At 41.8% G+C, this 22,792-nt stretch overlaps 1 protein-coding gene and 1 long non-coding RNA gene across 4 annotated transcripts; one reads left to right on the top strand and one right to left on the bottom strand.

Annotated features, from left to right (window-relative positions):
• Positions 1-5,494: 5,494 nt before the first annotated feature.
• On the bottom strand, positions 5,495-13,923 carry pld3 (phospholipase D family member 3). Of its 3 annotated transcripts, none has more exons than XM_019861629.1 (12): positions 13,766-13,923; positions 12,261-12,318; positions 11,463-11,513; positions 11,243-11,397; positions 10,533-10,716; positions 10,360-10,477; positions 9,642-9,769; positions 8,701-8,898; positions 7,543-7,682; positions 6,879-7,044; positions 6,696-6,795; positions 5,495-5,948 (listed from the first exon to the last, which is right to left on the bottom strand). In XM_019861629.1, the coding sequence occupies exons 2-12, from the start codon at positions 12,285-12,287 to the stop codon at positions 5,761-5,763; spliced, it is 1,455 nt and encodes a 484-aa protein (XP_019717188.1). In that variant the 5' UTR covers positions 12,288-12,318; positions 13,766-13,923; the 3' UTR covers positions 5,495-5,760. The 3 variants fall into 3 exon arrangements, with proteins under 3 accessions (XP_019717188.1, XP_019717186.1, XP_019717187.1); XM_019861627.1 differs by having other exon boundaries at positions 12,261-12,337; XM_019861628.1 differs by having other exon boundaries at positions 12,261-12,342.
• A 122-nt stretch (positions 13,924-14,045) lies between these two features.
• Positions 14,046-14,846, top strand: LOC109510932 (uncharacterized). The gene is made up of 3 exons (XR_002167214.1): positions 14,046-14,321; positions 14,429-14,498; positions 14,648-14,846. It is a non-coding gene; the product is annotated as an uncharacterized LOC109510932 (long non-coding RNA).
• The last annotated feature ends 7,946 nt before the right edge of the window (positions 14,847-22,792 follow it).

Raw genomic sequence — 22,792 nt, forward strand, 5'->3', positions numbered from 1 at the left:
ACCCGACACAGGACCACAGCATCTCCAGAAGGGACCGGGGCCAGCTTGCTGATTGGCCAGCGGGCAGGAAGATGCCCCCATATTAGGTCAGCTGGAGGCGGGGCCTACATTGCTGATAAAGTAGGGAGGGAGAAAAGCGATAACAACGTTTGGGGCATGGTACAGCGTCTTTGTGTGAAGACTGAATGTGTTTCTACTCACTTGACTGGCACTGATTTCAGCAGGGGTTTTCATTTTTTTAGCTAATGTCGTTGTCAGAGTGAGAAGTTTAGGAATGTGGAGAGAAAGTTCTGATGCACTTGCAGAGCGACGGTCCCGGTGGGAGATGTTGTTTCAGTTTATTTTTAAAGCCAACGTCTAAAATTAGAAAGAGCAGGATTTGGAGAAAGGGTGAAGCTTCCTCTCGCAATGCTTGAGCAGCTGCAACACAGTGTGTGTGTGTGTGTGTGTGTGTGTGTGTGTGGGTGCGTGAGTGTGTGGTGTGTGTGTGTGTGTGCGCGCGCGCGCGTGTGTGCGTGTGTCTATTATTAGTGTGTTTCTGTGTGTGTATTATTAGTGTGGTAAACAGTGAGTCTGCCCCACTGCACAATCCAAACCAGCATAAAGTTCCTGCGTTGTTATGAGGTGGATTGATGACAAAACAAGACGCATGTCGTTCCCTCAAACATGATACATTTGTGGTAGATCCAGAGGTTGCGAATGCAATCCAGCATCAGACTGAAGCCCTTACTGGTACTGCAATGTTCTCGGGATGTTGTTGTGATGTAGTCTAGGCGATATTGAGATGTCGCAATGGTGGTTAAGATGCTGGTCAAATTTTCTTCGGTAGGCATTGGGATGTTTTCAGAATGCTGTTGGCATTTGTTGAGGTAATGTTGTGGTCAGGATATGATTGGCATGTTTTTTGTTAACCGTTGGAATAGAGTTCCATTATGTGCGAATGCTGTCGGGGCATTTGGATATGGTGGACATGTTGATTGCTTGATTTTGTCAGGATTTGGGGAGATTACGTGGGGATGTTGGCATCTTGTCAGCATGTTCTCGAGATTTTATGGTGATAGCGTTGCGATGTATTCAGGATGTCGTGAAGATTTGGTGTTGTCGAGATGGAATCTGTATAGCGTGAGAATCTAGCTCAGATGCTATGGGGATGATGTTGGGATGTTGTGGCAATGTTTTGGAGATAGTGTTGTAGTGTTAGGATGCCATGGACATGATGTTGAGATTTTGATGGGATGTAGTTGGAATGTTGCGGAGATGGTCTCTATGTGGTCTTGCAATTTTGTCTGGATGTTTTATGATCATTAATCCTTTTATTGATCATCAGGGGATACATTCAGGAATGGAGTAATATCTGAGTGTAGTCTTTGGATGTTGTCAGGAAGTTGAGGAGATTTTTGGGCGGGATGATCTGTGACTTGTTTTAGAATCTTATTTGAATGAAGACATTTTGTGGGATGACTTTGGGATTTTGCCAGTGTATTTTGGAGATTTTATGGAGATCAAATTGGGATTTAATCGGTATAGTGTGAGGATTTGGTCTCGATGTTTTATGATGAGATAAATCCAAGAATCGCATAATATATCAGGATAGTATTTGGATGTTGCTGGCTTTGTGTTCGTCTGGTATCAGGATTGTGTTGGGATGGGTCAGCTGCCACGATTGTGTCAGCAAACATGGACTTTGATCCACAATGCCTGGATTTCCATTTATTCAGCCATACAGTGGGGGTATCTGGACTTGGATGGAGTTCAGGCATTGGTGCTGCCGGAGTGATGTTGTTGGGTTTTGGTTTTCATAGTGTTGTTCAGGTTGAGGATTAACGCCACTGAGCTGTGTAGTGACATATTGCAACCAAGAATCTGGATGAGCCATAAAGCCAAAAGACCCTTCCAACAAATGGATGTCTAACTATCTAATATTTTGGAATCAGAAGAATTTGAAATTCATCATTCATAGGCTCCAAAACTTGCAATGTTACATGACCTCATAACAATGTATCACATTGCAAGCTAACACTATTCTGGAAACATGACCACAGCTTGTTCCTTAAATTCAACAGATTTCAGATAAGTGTCTTTCTCTACTACACGGCAAACTAATAAGTGGGAACATGGATTCATAATGAATAGAAAACAATCACCATTGAAGATCTTAATTAGCTAATGTCACATTTTACATTTTAGCTCGCTTGACGCATCATGCTGTACTTAAAAGCACAATGCTATCACCCCGGTGACAATTCGATGTCTTTGGTGGTTCTCAAACTTTGGTTCTTATTGCCGATCCACTCCGCAAGTTATTCATCCTGACCTGCATCAGAGGAAGGTGTCCAGGTGACTCGGAATATTCCACGGAGACACTCACACATGGTCTGGAGGAGGACGCCACTGGAGCACACCAACACAGCAGCCTGCACTCGGGGCTCTCGAGGTGGAGGCGATCCCGGGGTGGCTTCGACGCTTTGGGGCCGGCAGACCAGCGACGCTCTCAGTGTGGCTTACACCGGGGGATGGAAAAGATGGGAGGGGGTCCAATCCAGTACCCAACTTTGCATCCTCAACCGCTGCGTGTGTGTGTGTGCGTGTGTGTGTGTGTGTGTGTGTGTGTGTGTGTGTGTGTGTGTGTGTGTGTGTGTGTGTCTACAGACAGCACAGAATAGGCGTGCATTAGCAGTTGCGGACAGTCAGCAATTTGCTCCGTGTCGCTGCAAAGCTCTCATTGTTGTTACCTTTGGAGGCTTTAGCACAGGCTGTTGTTGGTGGGCTTAGTGGGGGCTGCATGCTGGATGGCAGACTGACCCCCAGCACGGAGCACAAAGCTCAGCGTGTTGATTACTGCGGCATCAGAACACCTTTTTAATCAACACATTATTCTTCATTGTTGCCCAGAGAAGACCTGAGGCTGAAATATGTCCAGTCCGGTTTGGACAACAAGTAGTGAGGCAGAAAGTTTGCACAGAAACATGGAGCGCGTCATTCTAGAACTGTGCTTCCTGGTCCCCTGGGGGTCACAAAGCCATAGTTTGAGGGAAGAAGAAAAGAACATTTCCAACACAGGTTTACCCCTGGTGTGCACCACCATCATATCGCGATTGTTTTTTATGTTTTCTCACGGTATACGGGCAAGTCTGAATTGAGAGTTGTGTGCCTTCAGTGTAGTACTAAGTTGTGCCACAATACACAACACTGAGCACCACTGCAGGAGATGGAGAGTGGTTATGAGCAAGAAGAAGAGGCGGAGACTTTTGAAGCTTCCGTAGTAGTCATTGTTTGGCGTAGTGTGCAAGCGAGACTCAGAACAGATGCGAAGGAATACAGTGGTGTCTTGAGATATAAGTTCAATTTATTCCATGACCACGCTCGTCACCCAAAACACTCGCATCTCAAATGAACTTTCCCCATTGAAATGAAAGGAAATGCCCTTAATCCATTCCAACTTCCTACAAAAACCCAACAAAACAGCACTCTGTAATACAGCACTTTATAAAAGCATACAGTTAAGCAAGATGTAAACAGAAAGTAAAGAATGAAACCCTTTGACCTTTTTTTTTGACATCTCAAATCAACTTTCCCCATTGAAATGAAAGGAAATACCCTTGATCCATTCCAACTTCCTACAAAAACCCAACAAAACAGCAGACTGTAATACAGCACTTTATAAAAGCATACAGTTAAGCAAGATGTAAACAGAAAGTAAAGAATGAAACCCTTTGACCTTTTTTTTTTGCTTCAAATCAATGGACTTTGTGCTGCCCCTTCTGCTGTGCATGCCTTGCCCACCGGGGGTCAGTATAATACAGACATACAGATAAACATGGAGACAGTCAGCGCCACAGGAAGCGGCAGCAAGTAATCTTGGAAAAGGAGAATACATATATTGTTATATTATCTGTCTACATGTATTACTCCACCGTTAGTGTTCACATAGCCACTACTTAAAGAGTTATACCGCCCCAACTCTCATGGTATTTGTTAGCCTATTCACGGTATACGGGCAAGTCTGAATTGAGAGTTGTGTGCCTTCAGTGTAGTACTAAGTTGTGCCACAATACACAACACTGAGCACCACTGCAGGAGATGGAGAGTGGTTATGAGCAAGAAGAAGAGGCGGAGACTTTTGAAGCTTCCGTAGTAGTCATTGTTTGGCGTAGTGTGCAAGCGAGACTCAGAACAGATGCGAAGGAATACAGTGGTGTCTTGAGATATAAGTTCAATTTATTCCATGACCACGCTCGTCACCCAAAACACTCACATCTCAAATCAACTTTCCCCATTGAAATGAAAGGAAATACCCTTGATCCATTCCAACTTCCTACAAAAACCCAACAAAACAGCAGACTGTAATACAGCACTTTATAAAAGCATACAGTAAAGGTAGACGTAAACAGAAAGTAAAGAATGAAACCCTTTGACACTTTTTTTTGCTTCAAATCAATGGACTTTGTGCTGCCCCTTCTGCTGTGCGTGCCTTGCCCACCGGGGGGCAGTATAATACAGACATACAGATAAACACGGAGACAGTCACAGCTCCACAGGAAGCGCCAGTAAGTAATCTTGGAAAAGGAGAATACATATATTGTTATATTATCTGTCTACATGTATTACTCCACCGTTAGTGTTCACATAGCCACTACTTAAAGAGTTATACCGCCCCAACTCTCATGGTATTTGTTAGCCTATTTAAGATGGCAAACATTAAGGAAAAGTTCTGTTTTAAATATGCAACACGTAATTCTCTTTGATTTAGGTTTAGTTTGACAGTAAACTTCAACGCATTAAACAGCTTGAAGCCTCTTTTTAGAAAAAAATAATTTTCTGCCCAACTGCTGCTTGCTGTCAAGTGAGTTATGTATTGCTCCACTGTTAGTGTTCACATAGCCACTACTAAAGGGGTTATACCGCTCCAACTCTAATACTATTTGTTAGCCTATTTAAGCTGGCAAACATTAAGGCAAAGTTATGTTTTAAATAGACAACACGTAATTCTCTTTGGTTTCGTTTGACAGTAAACTTCAACGCATTAAACAGCCTGAAGCCTCTTTACAGAAAAAAATATTTTCTGCCCAACTGCTGCTTGCTGTCAAGTGAGTTGAGTTCACTGTCAAAATACAATGCCCCTTTCTGTCTATTAAAGTTGGGAACTTTACACATTTTTGCCTGTTCTTTGTTCTGCTTGAACCAAGACAAGTTGGAATTCCGACATAAATGTACCTTGCAAAACGAGGTCCCCTTGCATTGGATCTTACTCAGCACTGTCCTGAATCCTTCGTGCGAGCTTGCAGAGCACTCCCCGGTGACATTAAATACTGCACCTAAATCCGATTAAAGTAATCTAAAATATTTGAAGTGTATCAATTGTGAGACCAAGTTTATTAAGAGTAATTTTTCTGCTGCTCCTTTATGCTTCATTTGACAGAGGCCATGACAACAGCGTCTCTGCCGACAAAAATCAACAAGGAATCAAGTCAATTAGAAGCAAACCCTCACTCAGTTCCTTTCAATTATTTTAATTAGTGATCGCATCCATTTACATACACACGGCAAACTCCAGAAAATAAAATAAAAAACATCTCAAGCTTCTCCCTGAGATTAGCTATGATGAAGGATGTCTTAATGGTGACATCAGTGTTGAATCAAATCTTTAAAATGTTCGTAAAAAGGATCGTCGAAAGCCGCTTTCCTAGTGTTGAAAATGTTCCTCCACCCCGGAGTATGGGCTCTTCAAAAAAGTACCTGCACTACTTTGTAACATGCGGACTAACAGACATCTTTGATGTCGGTGTGCTGCGTGAGGGGGACGCTGTAGCCGGAGTTCCAATCTCTCTCAAAAACATTCCTCAGCTGTGATTGAACGCTGGGCTCCAGGGACGACGATGCCGTCTGGTTGACCACTATGGCAGAGCCTGCAGTGTTCACAAAGTAGTCGCCCGACCAGTTGGATGTACCTGAAGAAATACAAGCAACTTAGCATTTATTTCATTCTAACTTACAAAAAACAAAACAAAACAATTTTGATAGTTTGCTTGATTATGAGTCAGGGAATACAAAACGAGCTGATTCTCAGGAACTAATACAAGGATAGAAAAGATAGAAACCTTTTAATGTTGATGAATGTCTGGGATTTTTTTTCGCTCTATGGTTCTTTTATTTCTCTGTGCCAAGCTAGACTTCTTTCTCTTTTGCTTTTTGCAGTCCACTTGTGTTTGGACCCAGTGGTGCAGTGATCTAAGAGATCCACTAGAGGGAGTTGTGGTGTGTGTGTGTGTGTGTGTGTGTGTGTGTGTGTGTGTGTGTGTGTGTGTGTGTGTGTGTGTGTGTGTGTGGGGGCTTTTTTTTGGTGGGGCTATTGCTTGTCACTTTTTTTTTGCATGACTGCCACCTACAGGACTAGAGTGGAACACGATGGCCACATATGATTTATTTATTATGAAAATATTCATTCGGCCTTGCTCTCTATTTGTATGGTTTCATGGCATTTTCCTCAAAATTGGGTATAAATCTGGATCAAAAGAACTGGGATTTTTTTTTTTTTTCTCCTACATTTGCTCGTGGCGGTTCGCAGGCAGTGGGGACTAGTGGACCAGTGACCCACACTTCATCTGACCCAACCTGGGGTCACTTTCAGGTCACTCAGCAATTTTCCCAACATCAGTCGTGAACTCAGTTGGGTCACAAAAGTTATCATGTCTTACCGATGTAAGCGACCTGGTCTGTCACCATGTACTTGTTGTGGTTCACCCTGGCGAAGGGGATCTGCTTCTGCTCGGCGCTGGAGGGAACCACGAAGAGTCGCTGTTGACGAGAGAGACGAAGTGGCTGTCCTGATCTTGTTACAAACATCCTGCCTACTCACCACAAACAAGCCATCTACTCACCACCTGGATATCCAGCTTGGCCTTTGGGTCATAGAGTGACGCCAGCGATTTGAGGAAGGGGAACATGGCGGGCGGTGTATTCGACCAGCAGCTGATCAGCAGGCGCATTTGCACGTGCTTCTCGTAGGCCACCCGACGCAGCTGGGTGTCAATGTCCGCCCAGTACCTGCAGGGATGTTCAATATATACAATGTCAATTAGAAGTATTTTTGACTTTCATTACAGTCAATGAGAATTTTTTTTTTTTGCCGCATTTTGAGAGCACAAAAATCCGCAAATGATCTGATATTGGCAGAGTAGTACAAAATTAGCCACAAATAATCGTCTTTTTAAGTTTTTTTTTTTTTTTTGTATACCTGTCAAACAGCACAATGGATGCACCACCAGGCAGATTACATAGAAAATTGCAACTTGGTTTCTCAAGTTCTAAGTCGCAAACAAAAGCTTATAACTAGCCCAGCTTTTTCTATTCATCCATCCATCTATTTTCTAATCCGCTCATCCTCAAGAGTCGTGGGCGTGCTGGAGCCTATCCCAGCCGACTTCGGGCAGTAGTCGGGGGACACCCTGAACTGGTTGCCAGCCAATCGCAGAGCTTCTTCTATTTCATGTTAAAAATACGATCCAACCAAATGATTGCATGTGTGAGTGCAGCCCGCTTTACCTTCTGGGATGTGAGAACTCCATGGCGGGCATGTAGTTCATGACGGCGATGTAGACGAAACTCTTGGCGTCCTCCATCACGTTTAAGATGGACTCCAGGTCAGACGTCCTACCGGCGGCGCAGAAGGACAGAGGGGAACTCTGATAAAGAAGAAGTTGTTAACACAACAACAAACACAAACACAAAGTTTAGTTTGGTGTTGTTACTCACTGTCAAGTAGACGCTGGAGAGAGTGTTGTTAAGGGTCAGCTGAAGTGGCGTTTCTTTGTTGTAGACGGTGGAGAAGCTGGAGGGCCAAGGTGACGGGATGGACTGGCTCTCCCCCAAGAACCAGTAAGCCTCGAAGATCTTTCCCAAGTCTGAGGCCAGACAGCTGCAGTTGTACACGACCACGCCCAACTCCTTTACCTAACAATCACATTCAAACATACCTTGAGTGCGTCAATTTATAAACAACAGCATGGATTATGCATCGAGATGCTCTTAATGTTTTGATTTCCCGAAAACATGCTGCTTAAAGTTATGAGTGACGCAAATTTAAATTTGAATTTAAAATCACTTAACTTTGTCTTCGCTAGCTTAATGGTAACACAAACAGAGGCGCAACACATGTAGACAGATAATATGGCAATACCCATATATTTTTCGTCCTCTATGGAGAATGATTAATATTATTTCGGCTTACAGAGTAGGTCGTGACCGTGTTCATGTACTGTATACAGTATCTGTATTATACTGCCCTCAGGTGGTCAAGGTACACACACCCGAAAGAGCAACACAATGACTAGTGAATTAAAGTAAAAATGTGGCAAAAACCTAATTTAATTTGCTTACCTTCCTCTTCCTTATGACAATAGTGTATGTTTTTAGAAAGTACACTATTCTATAGGGCTATTTTCCTGATGACAACAAAACACATAAACATTTTATTTTACTGGGGAAAGAGCAAAAGATCATTTGAGGAAGGAAACAAACTTGTATTTCAACGAATCACTGTATAGCTAAATATGGCACCACTGTTCAACACTAGTGTTAATGTTCAACTAACACAAAACACGTTTACTCACCCTTGAGCCAGGAGGCATTTGCAGAGCAATACTGACACCTAGCGTCATTTTGGAGGCACGTCTGGAATTTTAGTTTGGTGTTGTTACTCACTGTCAAGTAGACGCTGGAGAGAGTGTTGTTAAGGGTCAGCTGAAGTGGCGTTTCTTTGTTGTAGACGGTGGAGAAGCTGGAGGGCCAAGGTGACGGGATGGACTGGCTCTCCCCCAAGAACCAGTAAGCCTCGAAGATCTTTCCCAAGTCTGAGGCCAGACAGCTGCAGTTGTACACGACCACGCCCAACTCCTTTACCTAACAATCACATTCAAACATACCTTGAGTGCGTCAATTTATAAACAACAGCATGGATTATGCATCGAGATGCTCTTAATGTTTTGATTTCCCGAAAACATGCTGCTTAAAGTTATGAGTGACGCAAATTTAAATTTGAATTTAAAATCACTTAACTTTGTCTTCGCTAGCTTAATGGTAACACAAACAGAGGCGCAACACATGTAGACAGATAATATGGCAATACCCATATATTTTTCGTCCTCTATGGAGAATGATTAATATTATTTCGGCTTACAGAGTAGGTCGTGACCGTGTTCATGTACTGTATACAGTATCTGTATTATACTGCCCTCAGGTGGTCAAGGTACACACACCCGAAAGAGCAACACAATGACTAGTGAATTAAAGTAAAAATGTGGCAAAAACCTAATTTAATTTGCTTACCTTCCTCTTCCTTATGACAATAGTGTATGTTTTTAGAAAGTACACTATTCTATAGGGCTATTTTCCTGATGACAACAAAACACATAAACATTTTATTTTACTGGGGAAAGAGCAAAAGATCATTTGAGGAAGGAAACAAACTTGTATTTCAACGAATCACTGTATAGCTAAATATGGCACCACTGTTCAACACTAGTGTTAATGTTCAACTAACACAAAACACGTTTACTCACCCTTGAGCCAGGAGGCATTTGCAGAGCAATACTGACACCTAGCGTCATTTTGGAGGCACGTCTGGAATTAAGTGTGCACTGTACCTGCGTGAGGGATCTCCAGTCCATGTTGGCGCTTCCGATGTAAATGTGTTTCTTGTCTACCAGCCAGAATTTGGTGTGCAGAACCCCCGAGGTCAGCTCTCTCATCTTAACCATCCTGATGTCGGCCCCTAACACACACACAAGCACATTTTTTTTTTCTTTTTCAACTTTACAGTGGTTCACTTTGACCACCCACATAATCGAAGTGTTAAAATATTGCCCGAAGATTCAATCCATGTGACTACGCAGGCCATCATCGGCAATTATTTTGCTTATTTACAGGGGAAGTCAAGTCAAAGACTGCCTTCACAATAATATGACCCATGCCACCCCATTGGTCTAAATTGTGAATATTCTGATTAAAATTCGGTTTGTGGAATATGAATTACTGCTAAGCAGAAAACTCCACTCGGTTTTATCCATCTAAGACTGCCATTTGTCACTTGGTGTCGACTGAAAATGACATCACAGTACCGCCAGGGCTCAGGTAATGACTGTCACGGGTCTGTTATGGATGTTTGCAAGCTGACCCTTAGGCACTGAGATGTCATTTTCAGTCGACAGCAAGTGGCAAAATGGCCGCCCCTTTGAGATGGACGAAAAACAGGTGGATTTTGCTGCTTAATTCATATTCCACAAATGCGATATTCATCAGAATACAGTGTTTAGACTAGTGGGTGACTGCAATGATGTTCGCTATATTTTATGCGACAGTCACCTGAAGCATTAAGCCGTTTGAGGTCTGCGGTCGGCTGACTTCCTTGTGGCGCGCTGACGGCGATGCGGACTGACAAGGCGCCCGACAGCTCGGCCAGGTTCTTCAGAACGTTCTCACCCTGTCGGGAAGACATTAGTGGACCGAGGGATGAACAGGAAAAGAAGTGTTCGCACCTGATCTGCGGTGGGCTCGTGGGTGCCCGTGTCTTGGTTGGTGAGCGTCCAGTAGAAGGAGGCGATGTCTATACTTGTGCGGGCCTGGGCCATCAGCTGCAGCCATGCTTCGTAAGTGGAACCGTGAGACGGGTCGCTGGAGTTGAACCGCACGCCCTCGGGGATGCTCTCCACGAGGGAGATCCTGAAGAAGTGAGAAAGAGGTCAGATCACATCAGATTTTTCACAGTTTAACTATTATGTTTTTTTGGGGGTTTTTTTTGTTTTGTTTTTTTTTTTTATGTTGTTGCTGTTTTTTTTATACTTTTCAAATGTCCCAGTTTTCTTGAAAGCTGCATTGTTTCAATAATATTTTTGGTAATTTTCAAATTTCAGGTAAGATAACAAAACCTGTATTTGTCTCACAATGGGGAAATTCGCAACTTACAGCAGCAAAATTTTGAGGGAAGAAAGTAGAAAAACATTTGGATGCACTGTACACAGTACAGAATTTCCCCATTTTAAAAAAAAAATCAGTACTATCATAGTACTGCACCGTAACTGTCTGTTAAATCTGGAATTCATTAAATTGGCGTCTGTTAAAGCGAAGTTCCACTGTGAGAGCACAAAAATCCGCAAATGGATTTAACTTCTTGCGATTCCAATTTCCTTCGACTCCCCTTTTTAAACCATATATGTGAACAACATTCATTTTGATGCCGTTTTCTTACTTGCACGGGTCCGAGCAGGACTCCAAGCCAAGTTGCAGATCAGCGCCGATTATCGGCGGCGCAGTGGAAGCGGCAGGTGCTAGCAGGTTGTAGAGCCCCATGGCGGCGAGGAGCAAAGAGGCGGTGGCAGCCACTGCCACCAGACAACAGGAGGTCTGTCAGTAGAGAGGCCCAAAATGTTATTGTGAGGCGACTTTTGAACCGGTATTAGTTGACATACCATTTGAGATTTGTCGTCCAAATCCGGCCGCCTCCGCCTGACATCCGCCAACTGGAGAACAAAATACTAATATTAGTCGTTGATGAAGATTTTCACACGATAGCTCAGTTCGGCAAGTGTCAATGGATTAACGTCCTCCCCCTAGCCCAGTCAAGTATATTCACTTTTCAAAGTACCACCCCACTTAGAAGGCATTTTTTTTGGTGAGGTCAGGAGGGGGGGTACTATTTATAGCAGGGGCAGCCAACTTTTATTCTCAAGGGTCACGTTAGGTTTTTTTCAAAAACAGATTGGCCAGCTCATTCATAGATGCAGTGCATGTAAAATTTGACATTTTTAATTTCCATAATGAAATAATGATTTCAAATTTTCAATTGTATTATTTATACTTAATTTAATTAATTACCTGTATACAAAAAAATATTCATTTTACTCATAGTTATTATTGTATTTACCATAACTTAATTATCCAAAAATTGAGTGCAAATGTTTTCCCAAACCAATTTTAGGACCAAAAACAAAAAACTCGATAATGTGCAAATGCCCTAAAGTGTCAGGCTTTCTCGTGGCGGTGGTCATTTCTAGGATAAAGTTTCAAAAAGCATTTCAACACAAAACCCTTGAGAGGCGAAGGAAATGCCTATTACATTTTCATGCGGTTCCAGGATTTTTTATCTTTTTTTCCCTCCCACTATTACAAAACATTTTCTCGAATTTCTCACTGACTACTAGAGATGCCATGCAGAGGTTGTGCACATCACAATTGGAATACAAGTAATAACTTATTTCTTATGGTACCTTCTCATAGGAGACATCAATCTTCATCTTCACATGTGAAGTGGCTCTGCTTTGATGCCTTAGACAACGTCAAAAGTCTTCATTTAAACAAGGGGGAGGGGAGAAATGTGGAACATCACAAAGAATCACATGATCTCTCTCTCTCTCTCTCTCTCTCTCTCTCTCTCTCTCTCTCTCTCTCTCTCTCTCTCTCACACCCACACACACACACCCACCCACACACACACACACACACACGTGCACACACACACACACACACACACACACACGCACACACACACACACACACACACACACACACACACACACACACACACACACGGAAGCTTCTAGGCCTCTATTCAGGTCACACCACTTCTGAGTTCGAAAGAAAGATCAACAATAATTTATTTTTTCAAGTGATTATCAAGTAATAACAAAGAATAGAAGGTTTAACGTGTGTTTTTTGTCGTTTAAAAGTTGGGAAAGAGCGCAAGACTTCCCTTTTTCAAAATGACTGTAGCTGATGTCGTCATTCAGCATAATCACATGTATTGCATTAAATGTGCAGACATTTGCAGGTTATTGCATATTTCCGCCGTGATTAACTGGAACGATGCGCATGTACTCTGATGTCTCTAATTAATATACAGTATTATGATCATTATAACATTTAATCATGACATTTAATTACTGGCTGAGTTTGCTGTCTTGCAGCATTAAGCAACTTATCTTGCATGGTGTGTAAAAGTCCTCCTGCAAAGCACGTGTTTTTTTTTATTTTTATGATTAGGTAAATTTTAATTTGACTTATTTTCAACGTTCACTTTTAATTAACCATTAGATTTTTTACAAGTACTACAAATTTGATTTTACATTGTGCGCTTTTATGTTTTTTTTTTTTTTTTGCTTTAACATTTACTGTTAAGTTACTTTTACATGTAGTTTAACTTCTACACATATTTCTTCCTTTTGTTTTTTTGCTATTAGTTAGAGTTAAGTTATTTTTGTACTTTTTTGTGCATACATATACCTAAAATTACTTTTACATTATTTACCTTATTTTACATTTACACGTTTTTGAATTTTTACATGCATCTCTGAAGAATTTATATTTTTGCTTTTACAATTGTTACTGTTACAATTATATTGAAAAGCGAATTTTCTTTTCTTTTATTTTACTTTAAAAATAGTTGTTACTTTTATATTTTTACATGTCATTTTATTTACGTTCACTTTTTACTTTTAGATGTACATCTCATTTTCATTTTACTACCTTTTAAAAATAGTTCGACTTTTTTTTTTACCGAATACATCAAATTTAATTCTTTTACATCAAATTAAAAAAATTACAAGATATCAATTCTCCTGCGTTCTACTTCAAAAGAATTTAAAAAGACAAGACGTAAGACTAAATAGGTCCGAATAATCCGAATCAATTGCTTTCATTCAGATTCATTTGTTTTGCTGAGCCAGCACAAACACGCCGCCATAAAAAAGTTGATTCAAAAAACAATTTGACGCACCTGCTCTAAAGCTTATCTTTTCACTGAAGTCCCACACACTAGCGTCGGTTTCTCCGCGTGACATAAAATTTCACCTAAAGTCACTTTCTCCCACGATTGTTAAAGATATTGGGTCACAACAGACGAGGGCGATGTAGCTTCCAACTGTTTACAGTGGTACAGTGCATCTGACAGTCATGTGACAGAAGAAAGCCAATGAGGCGAGAGGAGAGTCATGTGACGCGCGAGGGCGAGTTGTTTTGTGCGCATGCAGATTCAAAAAATGACCTCTAGATGTCGCTGTAATCCTGCGGATGCCAGACTAAACCAACGATTCAAAGTGTCTACCCAGTGAATGAATTTGTTTGTATCAGCCCGGAGGCTACATAACTTTCTCCCACTTTTTTTTTAAACAAATGTCCACTTTCATACAACTTAACACATTAGAATGCTGGAGGAAGTGGACCACATGCCCCGAAAATGTAATGAAATCAATATCGACGTGTAATTAATCACGCAAGGAGTAGTAAGAGAGCAAGTCATAGCAAAAGAGATGTTTTTGCAACAAATGAATCTGGTAGGTGTTTTTCATTATATTTCATTAGAAGTTAACCATACATGTACTTTACCATCAAGCATACATCTTGTCTTGGTTTTTCCTTGTATTTATTTACTCTTTGACAGTCCAGATGGTGTCACCATTGAAGAAATGTACAAAAACTGCAGTAAAGACACTTAAAACGACTGGGCCTTGGTGTGTGCTTGAAGTAATACAGTAAAACTTAACATGTAAATGTTAACTAGGAATGAAGAAATTGCAACATTACCTTGTTTAAAAAAACGCACAATAAAAAAATCCCAGATTGGATGAAATTCATCTTGTATTTGTGTACTCTTTGGCAGGGAAGACACCACTGAAGGACTGTACGAAAACGCCATTAAAGCTGGTTCTACTTCTTGAAGAAGCTTGGTGAGGACACAAATATGTATATAGTGGAAGTATTTATATTACTCTAGTTTATTTGGCATTAAAGGGTGTGTTAATTGACGCAGTGTGACGTCAGCTGGTGATGAGAAGGACGCCATGTTGAAAGTGGCAGTAGCTTCATGACGCCATCTTGGAAATACGATTTTTTAATTTCTCCCCTTGGTATCAATGAATGATCACTTGTTTTTTGTTGTTTTTGAATACATAATACAGTTCAACACATTCATCCACTTTGTTTGAACGTAGATTAATAAAGAACATTTGTATCTCGAGCAGTATACAGTACTGTTGTGTAAGATAAGATAAGATAAGAAAACCTTTATTAGTCTCGCAATGGAGAAATTCCCAATACACAGCAGCAAAGTTATGAAAGGAACAAGTAGAACAACAAAATATAGGAGCTGCTGGAAAGGCACTCTCGCGGCGCCATTTTGAAGTCAAAATAACAAAAATAACACAACACAACACATAGGACACAAGACAGTCGTGCAATCTTCACCACTTTTCTGCATACACTTTGTTGTCCGAAGCAGTTATAGATGAAAGAGGAGAGGATCAAAGTGTCCTTTCACCAGTGGATCAGAGACGTCATGCTGAAAATGTGCACACGTCTGCTACAAGCTAAGGTTTGAAAGCAAACACGAAGCTGGAGCGTCCATTGACGAAAAGAGGTTTATAGTTCACTTCTCCTGTCCCACGTAATCCGCTTCAAACCCAAAGCCGCGCCTCCCATTTCCAAATCCGCATCGGCGCTCCGCGCTAACGCTCCTTTCTTCTCATTGTCGGCTCCGCAAGCCATGCATCCATCCAGCCGCAGACCGTTCAACAACACCGATCTCCCCGCTGAACAAAGCGGGGCTGTGAAAAATGCTGCCCATTACAGGCACAAGACACAAGCGCCCCGGGACTGTCCAGCAACTGGCGCCGACATTCCTACCAGTCAAAAACAGTGCTGGTATACCCATGCAGCCGAGAAGGCGCAACCACCAAGCACAGAGTCTCCTCCTTGATGAATGTCGTGGCCAAAAAATGCTGAAAAAAAGTCCACATCAGGTCCACACGACGTAACAACAAACACAAAGTGACAAAACAAACACAAAAACAACAAAAAAAGCAAGGCTCATGAGAGCACTTGCTGACGGCTGCCTACTCGGGCGCCATCTTGACTTCAAAGAAAAGTAAATGAATACTGTAGCCGATATTTAGTATAAACTGAGGTGTTTCTGTGAACTAAAAACAGATGCCGACTTCTTAAACTAGCTACATAGTTATCAGGATAGCATGTATTAGGCTAGATGATATGACTTTAAAATAAAATCTCAGATTTAATCCAAATTTCCCTACATATAGAAAAAAGCAAACGAGAATGTCGAGTGTCAAAATCTTCTGCTTCAGGTCTTTGCCCAGCCTAAAGTCAGAATAGGTAAAGCTTTGTCACTGTTCGAAGCATCCCCTGGGTTAAGTTTTGTTGCTGCTGAGATCCAATGCATCCTTCTGGATAGACTTTCCCTTGCTTTGTGCTCCAAGAGCTTACTTGGCGTTGTCACCAGTGGCCTTAGGAGCAAGCGTTCCGCTGCATGGTTTCTCAAGAACAGATCCTGTTTCGAGATACTTGCCTTGGATAGCGTAAATTGTGGTGTATGTTGGAGCAGTGTGACATCTATGAAGCTGCCCAAGCCAGTGCTGAACCACAGTTGGGAACAATGTAACTTCTCGCTCCAACGTCCGTGGGCAAGGGAATAAATTGTTTACAAAAACTGTAAAGCCTAAACTGTCCAAGCCGCACTGCCTCACGTCGGTCCAAATTACACCTGAAATGCAATACAAAAAAGGAAGTGTGTTGTACAGTGACTGTATGTTTTCAACAGCAGTCAGGGTTAAAAGTGTGGAATGTGTGTCTACGTTAGGTGAGCAGTTTTGTTGGGTGCTGGAACTTAACGTTTGATAAGAAAGAAAAGAAATTCCAAGATTATCTCTTGAAAAAAAAGTACAAAAAAAATAAATCCCTTCCCCCCTCCTATTTAATTGAGGGTTAAAATAGGTACGGTGGGGCAGTTCACTTGAGAAGGCCATGTGTGCCATTATCTATTGTTAGAGACAATGTGTGTCATCTGTGCTTCCCAGACTCATTTAACATTTATGACCACTACGAGGCCCAGTTATGACACAGTCATAAACGCCGACTTCCACAGTCAAGCTGACCAACCCTCACTCGGAATAGCCTTGATGATGGATTTCTGTCATTTAGTATACTCTATTTACTGGAGTGTTTGTGTTATTTGCTGAACAATTATATCTAGTTTGGTAACACAGTGAAATTTCTGATACATTTTTTTAAGGGATGATTCCGACATAACTTGATTTTTATAGTTAAGGTAATTAGTCCTGCTGGTAAATTCCATGCAAAGTTGTTAGGGAGATAAAGTGACTCATTGGTGACGCCATTGAATCGATATCACTTAGACACCTGACAATTTACTTCCTGTTGTGTGTTCGTGTGCGTGCACACTCTCATTGTATGCAAGCTGTTATATGAATAATGTCGTGACGTCGTGGTAGGTGTGGTTGCATCCTGGAGCACAGTGGCTCACAAAGTAGGAACCTGAACAAAATGCAGTCGTGGGATGTCAGCTCCAGCAGGGCCTTCTACTGTACCATGAGAAGTACAAACCAATATTTACATAAAACTGTATTAGTTTATTCAGAAAAGTGGATATATTTCCATTGGCTGCACTCCTCCCAGTACGTGTATTGGGTATTAAGTTTTTGTCCAGTCTGTGTTTCAGCCTCTATCTAATCTAATTTGCCTGGCCTTCAAAATCAGGAGTGCTTGGCCCATAAAATTTCAACTATACAGTGGTGCCTTGAGATACGAGTGACCTGACTTACAAGCTTTCTCGATATACGAGCTATGGTTTGGCCAATGTTTTTGCTAAAAAAACATAAGTGCTGTTTGGTGATGGTAAAATAAACACAACTCACTTAACAACAAGCAGCACTTTGGTGGATCGTGAACAAGCCTTCTTTATTGCCACCCCTACTTGAATTTTACTGTCAACCTAAATATTAAAAAAAGTGTATTAAAAGCAACCACATAGCTTTGCCTTTCCAAAGCCAACAAATGGTACAAAATGCCATAGATGTGCTAATGAATTTAATTGGTGCCGTGCTTAACATCACAGCACCAATCTAAAGCAACGGATATTTGAACACCAACAATGGAGCAACACATTCAGACAGATAATATAACAATACTCACTGACAAATGTTATTTATGCTCTGCAAAGACCGACTAACCTTACTGTTTATGAGTTGTCAGGTATCCACCATGTCCATGTATATCCATGTCTGCAATATACCGCCCCCAGATGCACATCAAAAGCAGCAGCACAATGTCCATTTAAGTGAAGCACAAATTGGACAAAAACTGTTCAATTCTTTTCAGTGTACTAAATGATGTAATTGCTGTGTTTTATTTACAGTATGTAAAAATTTACAGAGTGCAATTTTTCACATTATAGAAAAAAAAATTACAAATTTGATGTTTTGTTCGCGAGGCTTAAAATACCGCCGAACGACTTAAACTCATATTTCAAGGCACCACTGTCTTAGCAATGGGACAATATCAAATTCATCCTCACAGAGCCAAAGAGCTGGTCGTAGACAGGATCAGCATCTTCCGCCCTCTGATTGGTTACGCAGATCAAGCCACGTTCAACTAGCACAACCCCGTAACGATTTGTCAAGCACCGACAATCAAATAGCGCCGACATCCCCCCCCGCCCCCATCAAAATCAGTGTTGCTACACACATGCTGCCGAATAGCCCTAACAGTCAAGCACAGATTCTTCTTCGACAAATGTGGCCAAAATCCTGAAAACGGTCCACACGAAGGAGAACAAACACAAAAGACACAAACAACAACAAAAATGCAGAGCTCTTGCAGACGGCTGCCAGCTACTGCGCCATCTTGAAGTTACAATATAGAGTAAATTGGATAACAATTGATCGCGGTATTAAATCAGAACTGGGCACTTGGACCTGCAATGTAAATCCACCCATCTTATACTTGTGATAAATGGCATGAAATCCTGATGAAAGGTTTGACTAGGTCAGCCTTGCAAATAGGTTATCTGTCAACCTTCACCTGATGCTGAACGAGGAGTCCATTTCCCCCTTCTGTCCCCCACTGCAGCCCACTCCCCCACCATATGTTTCACCGGTGTACCTCCTACCGTGTTCCCACCTCTCTGGTCTCAGAGTCCAGCTCGCACAGAGAGTGGGCGGCGGGGGTCAGAAAGAACTGGACAAGTGTCAAAATCGATTCCTGGTCACGTGGAGTGCACTCAAAATTGCTCAAGGAAATGAGCTGACACCTTGGGCCTTGTGGGTACTCGACGGAACGGCACCGACAGGAAGTGGACCACCCTGACATAGAGCTGGAGGGACCCCAGGTTGAGGTGAAAAGATCATAGGACCAACACAACCTCTGAAATAAAATGTGAGCTGGCTTGAGTTTTGAAGGGCCATATTTGGGTGGGATGGAAAGAGGTGGATGGATTCCAGGACGGTGCAGTTGTTTGGACTTTTGGACCAGTTACAGGAAAGTGGGGATTGGCCTGAATGATTACAAAATAGAAGAATAAACACATAGGGAAGAGTAAAGGTACAGCTCTTTAGTACAAAGAACAGGGAGACACGTAAAGTGCAGACCCCCTCAACCCCCTTACAAAGTTCGGTCGAAATCTATGCTGCATTTCTCACGTAATCTTGCTTGCGAAGTCCATTCCTAACCATTACAAAATGATGGATGCGGTCCTGTGTGCAGTTTGGATGTTCTCCCCATGTTTGCGTGGGTACTCTAGCTTCCTCCCACATTCTAAAAATAATGATCAGTTATTGTTTGTCTACATGTGCCCTCAATTTGACAAGTACCCAGACCAGGGTTTGTATGAATGACTGACTGGCAAAAAGTCCAAAGTTGGCTGGTATAGGGTCCAGCTCCCGTTTTTTTTTTCTTTGTGCTCTCACTTTAAAAAATAAATAAATCCCTGTGCGTTTACCAAGCATATGGAATAAAAAAAATTGCAAAAGTTAACAATAGTGAAAAAAAAAGAATAAAAAGAAATCAAAATAAATCAATAAATAACAACAAATGGGAAATATTAATAGGTTCTCTTTGTGGAAGGAAGGGGTCCAGAATCACCTTTGTACAAGCGTTCAAGGAAATCAATGTGTGTGTGTGTGTGTGTGTGTGTGTGTGTGTGTGTGTGTGTGTGTGTGTGTGTGTGTGTGTGCGTGTGCGTGTGCGTGTGTCATCCTCCACACAAACAAATGACGAAAAAAAAAAGCTTTCCTGGTAGAGTGAATACATGCATTTATTACACAAACTAACACTGTGAATTTTAACACTCAGACTGTTTTTATGTTTGTTTGTTTGTTTGTTTCCATTTACCGCAAAGCACTTTGTTAGTGTGACTATTCACTTAGGTCCACATCGAAACTGTGTCCAATTGGACTTTGGGAGGCTTTTCATTTGATGTGAGTGTGTGTAAGGGGGTCCGATAGAGCAGGTAACTGATTACCCAACGGTCGAAGCGGGTGCGGGTGGACAGAGGAGGGCCTGGTCCTGAACTCTTCAGGAGTTTTAACCCTCAAATCTTTTACACGGCTGAGGATTTCCTTGACATTGTTGAGCTAAGACTCAAGAATCACAAACACGGCGGGAGTCCACCTCTTAAAGGAGGAGCCCATTGGCCGCTTTGGCAAACAGGATTTGGAGCCTTGGGACGGTATCAGGTGACAAAGATGATTTTTTTTTTTAAACACCTTTTAGTGACCAACTGGGGAGATCATCGTGTCTGTTCCCACGTTTTACCATCCAGAATGAGGAAGTGAAGCTCCAGAGAGGTTAAGTGAGCGGGTTGTCATGGCAACCCCTTTTAGGTCACTATCGGCGCCCTTATCAGTCCCAATGTCATCAATCTCTGTCACATTCCACTATTTTATTCTTTTGTAATCACGCGTGGGCTGTCCATTCCGGGATGTCCTGTTCTGTCATTGGTCAACCTCACTTCCTGGTGAAACAGCAAGGTGTTCGTAGTGCATCAGGTTTAATGCTACTGTTCATGTTCTAATGGGCTTGAATTTCAAGCACTCATTTTTTTTTTTTACCTGTGACAGCAATGAATTGTGGGTAATATGTGGAGGCACTTTAAGGTTCCACCATTTTTACAGTGGATATAAAAAGTGCCCACACCCCTCTGCAAATACAAGGTTTTTGTGATACGGTATCAATGAGATGAAGATAATCATTGCAAAACTTTCTCCACCATTTAAATGGCCTAGATCCTGCACAACTCAGCTGAACATTTGTTTTTAAATCTTTTTGAGAGGGCAGGTAAACAACTGAAATCATCTGGTTGCAAAAGTTTGCACACCCTCTTGTAACCTGAGTGTGATTGTGTTGACAATTCACTTGTAAGATTCACATTTATGTTAAATGGGAGTCGGTACATGCCTGCCACCATTCAAAGGGCCACTGATGAACCCAAATGAAGTTCAGCTGTTCTTGTAGGCTCTTCCTGGCTTTTTTTTCCTCTTGACTAGAAGCCTGAAGGTTTGTGCTAACACAACCTTTTATTTGGAGCTGATCTTGCTTACACCACCGTGCTTCAGTGCAGGTGTGTTGGTGATGAGCAGTTTTGTGTTCGTGCTGAAAATAACTTGATAAAATTATGCCCAAAGATTAAACATTTGTTTCATTGGAGCATAACACGATTTCCCATGTGTGTTTCAGAGATTTTCTGAACACCATAATATGGTGAAGCATGTTGGTGGCAGCATCATGCTTTTTGGAGCAGTTTTTTTTTTCCTTCTGAAACTGAAGCCTTCGTCAAGGTGGAGGGAATTATGAACAGGTCCTAATATCAGTTGTTAACACTAAACCTTCAGGCTATTGCTAGAAAGAAACAAAGTATCAGGAAAAGCTTACAAAAGAATCTGAAATGTACACAATACAGTAAAACTTCACATGTTTGAGTGGCTTCTTATTGTGGGTCGACCAATGCACACCTGAGCAAAAAAATCATGCTGTCTAATCGGCATCTTGATACGCCACACATCTGGGCAAAAGAAAAATGCTCACTGACAGATTTAGACAGATTTGTGAGCAAATGGCCTTTTGTGGACGCAGAAAAAAATAATCTTAGCTCTTTGAGTTCAGCTCTTTAAAAATGCAAGCAAAAAAACAAAAGTACTGCATTTATTATTTTTGTTCATATTTACAATGTGGTCACTTTATATCAAGAAGCAAATGTAAACAGCCAATAAGTCATCTATACAAGCAGCTGACAATGAAATTAACTACAACAGGGACTTGACACTTATACACAAGTTAACAAACGCAGCAAAATAGTCTGCAAATATATTTTGTGTATCATATGTATGTATTGTATGTCATTCAGTTTATGTACGGTGAAACCAGTGTCATGCTGTATTCATCTGGAAACGGAAAAGTGGAAAAGTTTCCTGGTGTCATGACTTGTACTGTACATCGTGTATTAGCTTAGCGTAACAGTTCAGATAATAGTTTATTATTCTCATTCATCATCCAGCCAACTTGCGTAAAGGGCCGTCATCCTGTCACATTATTGATGTCTTTCCATCTTTCCCCCGTATGTTTCTTTCCCCTTGCTCGTTGCTGACGTGAGCGTGGATGCACTAATGTGAGGCGACAATCTTTTACTGCCTCTACACCCCCCACCCCCCACCACCACCACCCAACCCCCTTTAAAAGTCACTCTGTCGTCCCCTCTTATCAGCACGGCGTCCCGGCCGAAAGCCCCCACGCCCGCCCCACCTGTAGCGCCCAGGCTCATTACTCATTAACCAGGACTTCCTTTATCAAGCCCAGACAACCGGCAGGTCACTGGCCGACCCGCTGCGTTCGCTTTCGGGCGCGCCTCAAAACTTCAGTTATAGTTACAGGAGGTGCAACCTACTGTAGTCGTCACAAGCTTATGTACTCAAACATCACATCCATGCACTCGATGGAGAAT

This window comes from Hippocampus comes, unplaced genomic scaffold, assembly GCF_001891065.2.
Source record: "Hippocampus comes isolate QL1 unplaced genomic scaffold, H_comes_QL1_v1.1 scaffold122, whole genome shotgun sequence".
In the NCBI taxonomy this organism is placed as follows: domain Eukaryota; kingdom Metazoa; phylum Chordata; class Actinopteri; order Syngnathiformes; family Syngnathidae; genus Hippocampus; species Hippocampus comes.

Bases quoted from the DNA above. Each gene is read 5' to 3' on its own strand.
- pld3 (XM_019861629.1), bottom strand. From the start codon at position 12,287: ATGAAGATTGATGTCTCCTATGAGAAG. The intron at 10,478-10,532 runs GTGCGAACACTT...TCTTCCCGACAG, and splicing joins ACGAGCCCACCGCAGATCAG to GGTGAGAACGTTCTGAAGAA. The intron at 8,899-9,641 runs GTACAGTGCACA...TGTGATTGTTAG, and splicing joins ACTGGAGATCCCTCACGCAG to GTAAAGGAGTTGGGCGTGGT.